Below are 5,608 nucleotides of genomic sequence, written 5' to 3'. Positions count from 1 at the left end.
AATGTTGATAACAGGTTCACAACGGTTCATGTTGGCCATAGCTTTGGTTTCCTTATGCCACTGGCAAGCATGTTGGTTTTTAAGATCTTTAATTTTGGTATTGTAGTGAGTCTTTTTAGACGCCTTGATTTTACGCTGGACTTTGTTTCGGAGTAGTTTCCACGTGGCAATGTCCCCTCTTGCGAAGGCTTGCTGACGTGTGTGGATTAGCGACTTTTTTATTTTTTATTTTGTAGTAAATCACCGACTTGCAGCATGCCCCTACTCTTTTTCGAAAGATGTGGTGGAGTGTGGCTCTCCCCAAACACACAACCTCCAGTTTATGTCCTATCCAAAGATGTATCTAACCGTATCAAAGTGCTAATTACCTTTGGCAAGAAGGCTATGTCTTCAGAGGCGTTCGCGTGTATGTGTGTGTGTGTACGTGTGTGTGTCCGTCCGTCCGTCTGTGGAGACGATAACTTGAGAAGGCTTAAATGAATGAATGAAGATCTTTATTGTACATTTGTGTTCTACAGAACTAAGTACAGGTCGCATGGGTACAGAACATGAACATAAACATATATACATTACATAAATATGAACATATAGGAGTGTAAATAAAAGTCTAATTTCTATTATTTTCGGCTTCATTTCGCTTAGTAGTGATTGTATGAATATATGCGGCTGTGAGATTACTTAGAGTAGGTTTATCAAAAGTTAAAAGGAATACAAATTTCTGTTTACTAGTCAAATATCTGAAGTGGGGAAATATACTTAAAGTGTTACTGAAATCTAGTCTCATCTATCATTCATATAAAAATTTGATATTCCCTTAAAACAACTATGCAATTTTAAAATCAATTTTCCGACAAAAAATCGCTAAAACGGCGTATTCTAACAGCATTGAAAATCAATTTTCCGACAATAAAATTGCTAAAACGAATGCATTCTAACAGCATTGAAAACAGCTCTGATCACATTCAGATTAGAATCAAATGGGCCCGAATATTTCGAATACACTAATTTTTTCACAATATGCACTTTGAATAACATTCTGCCTGTCATGTGAAGGGCGAAGGGGGAGGGCAGACATACGGGTACAGTGCTGGTAGCTGTAATTACTGTCACATAAACAGGTTTGGCAAATAATCTATAAGTTATACATGTAGCCTGGTAGCAAACTGTCATTCTAGTGGTAAATCACTTATTTTGTATAATGATTCATTATCTAAAAATTAGAATACTAGTATACTTCAGTCACTACAGAAAGATACCCCCGGGAGCTTCCGAGAGGGGGGGCGGAAGAAAGCTCCGTTGGGACAGACCTAAGAATGACGACCCGGACCGAATTGGGACATACGACTCCAGAAAGAACTTGTAGATGTGGCAAAATCTGCAAGAAAAACAGAGGCCTTAAGATACATCAAACAAAGATGGGGTGCTTGCAGAGACAGAAGAACCTCGACCAACGCGCGAGACCTCAAGGTCTTGGTGAGACGGAGGAAACCCAGAGGCAGGAGGCACACCACAGTCCTCAGGGCATCCAAGTGAGAGGTCAGCAGATAGCAAGCACCCAGGGGTCCAGCCCAGTGGTGACGGAACCGGTTGGTCAGAGTGATCAGGAACCAGGCGTAGAAGAGGCGGAAGAACTAAGAAAAGCACGGGTGAAATGGCCACCAGGTAACGCAGACAAGCAGTGGGAGCAGTTAGACGAGGATCTGGAGGGCATATTAGAGGGTGTACTGGCAGGAAGCGTGGAGAGGAAGTTAGAGGCATTGGTGAAAGTGGTGTACAACGTAGGGCTGGAAAGATTTGGAGAGAAGGAGCTAGGGAAAGGAAGACCACAGATTAATCAGCCCAACCGCAGAGAAAGAGAGAAACAAAGAATAAGGAAAGATTTGAAGGCTCTGAGAAAGAGATGGAAAGAAGCCAGTCAGGAAGAAAAAGATGCCCTAAGTTCACTAAGGGAAGAACTACGAGTGAGACTGCGCAGTCTCAGTAATGCAGAAAGGACAAGGAAAAGGAGACGCCAGAAAGAGAAGAAGCGTGCAGAGTTCATGTCTAACCCCTTCAGATTTACAAAACGGCTGCTAGGAGCCAAGACGAGTGGCAGACTAACCTGTAGCAAGGAAGAGGCAGAGAGTTACCTACAGAAAACGCATGGGGATGTAGAGCGAGAGGTCCCTCTGGAAGATAGGCCTAAAGACGAGTTTCCAGACCCTGAACAACCAACCAGGGAATTAGACTGTAGTGAGCTGAAGTTAGCGGAAGTGAAGGACGTGATCAGGAAAGCGAGGGCTGGTGCAGCACCAGGGCCAAGTGGAATAATATACAGGGTATACAAGAAATGCCCAAGACTTACAAGAAGACTTTGGAGCCTGCTGAAAGTAGTATGGAGGAAAAAGAAGCTACCACAGGGATGGAAGAAAGCTGAAGGAGTGTTTTGTCCAAAGCAGGAAAACGCAAGAGGGATTGAACAATTTAGGACGATATCCCTATTGTCAGTGGAAGGCAAGATTTTCTTTGCTGTTCTAGCCAAGCGGCTCCTGAAGTACATGATGGATAACAACTACATTGACACTTCTATTCAAAAAGGTGGCGTACCAGGGTGTTCAGGGTGTCTCGAGCACACAAGCATACTGTCACAACTGATACAGGAAGCTAAAGCAGGGAAGAAGGACTTAGCAATAGTCTGGTTGGATCTTCAGAACGCCTATGGGTCGGTACCACACCAGCTGATTAAAGTGGCCTTAGAGAAGTACTACGTTCCGGAACCGGTACGCCTCCTTATTGAGCAGTACATGGATGGACTGATGATAAGATTCACTGTAAACGGCTACACAACATCATGGCAAAGGTTGCAGAAAGGCATTATCACAGGATGCACCATATCGGTGATATTGTTCGTGGCTGCAATGAACCTGGTGATGAAGCCAGCCTTAGGCCAAGCCAGAGGGCCAAAGACTGATTCCGGAATAAGGCAGAGGCCACTTAAGGCCTTTATGGATGATCTGACAGTAACGACTGAAAGTGTGATTAGTGCAAGATACGTACTCAGGAGTCTGAGCAAGGCAGCCAGCTGGGCTAGAATGAAATTCAAAGCCAAAAAGTGCAGGAAACTGGTGATGCGAAGGGGGAAGATCTGTGACAAGCTGCAGCTAGAAGTGCAGGGGGAAAGAATCCCTGCAATTGCGGAGCAGCCCATCAAAAGCCTAGGGAAGAAGTTTGATGTAAAATTAAGTGACAAAAAGAACATTGAAGAATTCAAGCAACAGATGCGAGACGGGCTAGAAGCCATTGAGAATAGTGAACTCCCCGGGAGATACAAAGTATGGTGCTACCAGTATGGATTGTTACCACGAGCAGTATGGCCAATGACCATGTACGATATACCCCTTACAGTTGTGGAGGAAGTAGAGAGGAGGGTGAGCAGACATCTGAGAAAGTGGCTGGGGGTGCCTCCAGGACTGACGAGCATAGGATTGTACAGCAAAACAGCCAAACTACAGCTGCCACTAACGTCAATGGAAGAAGAGTATAAAGTGACGAAGGCAAGAGCCCAACTAATGTTACAGGAGAGTCGAGACGAGTTGGTTAGCCAGGCAGGAATAAGACTAAGATCAGGAAAGACGTGGGCAGCAGCAGAAGCAGTCGCCAGCGCAACAAGTAGACTTAAGCATAGAGACATCGTCGGAGTAGTAGCTCAAGGCAGGAGAGGGTTTGGAGCAGGAAGGGAAGGAACCCAGAGATGGGGTACTGCTAGCCCAAGGGAGAGGAGGGAACTGATCCAGAAGGAAGTTAGACAGCAAGAGGAAGAGGTTCGGAGATCAAGAGCAGTAAGCCAGGGGGTTCAAGGAGCTTGGACAAGATGGGAGGGAGTACGAGAAAGAAAGGTCATGTGGAATGAACTCATGTATAGTGAACCCTCGAAGATAAGATTCCTGCTGAAGTCTGTTTACGATCTTCTGCCAACAGCTGCAAACCTGAAGAGGTGGAGGAAGAAAGATGAAGACAAGTGTGAGCTCTGTGGCAAGACAGGGAACCTTAGCCACGTCCTAACAAGCTGTCCGGTTGCACTAGGCAAGGGGCGGTACACCTGGCGCCACAACCAAGTCCTGAAAGTGATAGCCAGTGCAGTAGAAGAACAGATAACGGAGAATAAGGTCAAGGGAAAACAGAGGAAGGGATTGCAGTTCATCAGCTTTGTAAAGGAGGGATGGAAAGGAAAGAGTAAAGAGAAGAAGGAAAGAGAGCGGATAGGAATCATAGCATCAGCAAGTGACTGGGTCCTTACATGCTGATCTTGACAAACAACTGGCCTTCCCGGCAGATATCATCGACACGAACCTAAGACCAGACTTGATCCTGTTTTCTAGGAAAACGACCCAGGTAGTGCTGCTAGAATTGACTGTTCCCTGGGAGGACAGGATGGAAGAAGCGAACGAGCGGAAACGAATGAAGTATCAGGAACTGGTGAGCAGATGTAGAGAGAAAGGTTGTAAGACCTGGTACTTCCCAGTGGAAGTAGGATGCAGGGGTTTTATAGGACAGACCTTGTGGAAGGCACTGGGACAGTTAGGAGTAGCAGGAAAGAAGAGGAGAGAAGTAACTAAGAGAGTCACCAAGACCACCGTCGATGCCTCACTCTGGGTATGGACACTGAGGAATACCACCCAATAACCACTCGCCGGGCAGCGAGTGGCCGTCGCTGTCGCCCCGCTGGCTAGAGACGTACTGCAACAAGGGGCGAAACGTCAAGGAAAGCCAGTTTGCAGCTGATGACGGCGAGTGGAGAGCAGAGTCCGACCCTCTGTATGATGTAAGTTACTCAAGTTTTCTTGATTATCAAATGCCTTAAATTATGTAAAAATTAGAATACTAGTATACTAGTTTGCTAATTCTTCACACTTGTGAATTTTGTTGCTAATTCTTAGCAACTGTAAATAGACATGTACATTCTATTGTTCTCCAGGGCCATGGAGGAGTACCGGGAGGACTTCACCTTTGAGGAAAGCATTGAAAATGAAGCTGTGTGCCAAATAAGAAAGCAGATCTATGAGAAAATAACAGTCAAAGTCATCAAGCACTTAAGCTTGCTTCAACAAAATTTCTGCACAAGGCTTGCTCTCAGGGCAGTGAGAACAGAGGATAGCAGGCACCACTGTAACTAGTCAGCTATCTTGCCCAACTGGAAGGAAGGCTGTTATTTAGTTTTAAAACAAGTGTTGATAAGATAACACATTTGACATATGTAGGCATGTCAGCTGATTTTTAGGTAAAATGACCTGACCACTTTCTTGTAATGTTGATGGTATATTGTATATACAATACACATGTACTGTTTACCTAGCATACCACAAATGATGTGTAATTTGTAGAAAATGTATTCTTCATCTATTCATTCTTCAGGTATTCTTGTAGAAAAGGTATTCTTGTATACTTTGATAATTAACCTTGAATTGTACATTAACCTTTCTGAAGGCAAACATTTCTGAAGGCAAACATTTCTGAAGGCCTGTGCTATCTTTTATGACTAAATATAAACGGCAGCAGTTTTCATTAGTTCAAGTATCATATCCTTGCACAGAAGGTACCATGAACTTTATTGCAATTTTGCACACACTGT

At 44.5% G+C, this 5,608-nt stretch overlaps 1 protein-coding gene across 1 annotated transcript; it reads left to right on the top strand.

Annotated features, from left to right (window-relative positions):
* Nucleotides 1-1,415: 1,415 nt before the first annotated feature.
* LOC109481760 lies at nucleotides 1,416-5,153 on the top strand. The gene is made up of 3 exons (XM_019784353.1): nucleotides 1,416-4,260; nucleotides 4,647-4,794; nucleotides 4,955-5,153. Exons 1-3 carry the CDS (start codon nucleotides 1,416-1,418, stop codon nucleotides 5,151-5,153), a joined length of 3,192 nt encoding a protein of 1,063 aa, XP_019639912.1.
* The last annotated feature ends 455 nt before the right edge of the window (nucleotides 5,154-5,608 follow it).

Source organism: Branchiostoma belcheri, unplaced genomic scaffold (genome assembly GCF_001625305.1).
Source record: "Branchiostoma belcheri isolate BF01 breed outbred unplaced genomic scaffold, Haploidv18h27 scaffold575, whole genome shotgun sequence".
NCBI lineage: Eukaryota > Metazoa > Chordata > Leptocardii > Amphioxiformes > Branchiostomatidae > Branchiostoma > Branchiostoma belcheri.
This window is presented reverse-complemented; position numbering and strand designations above follow the sequence as displayed.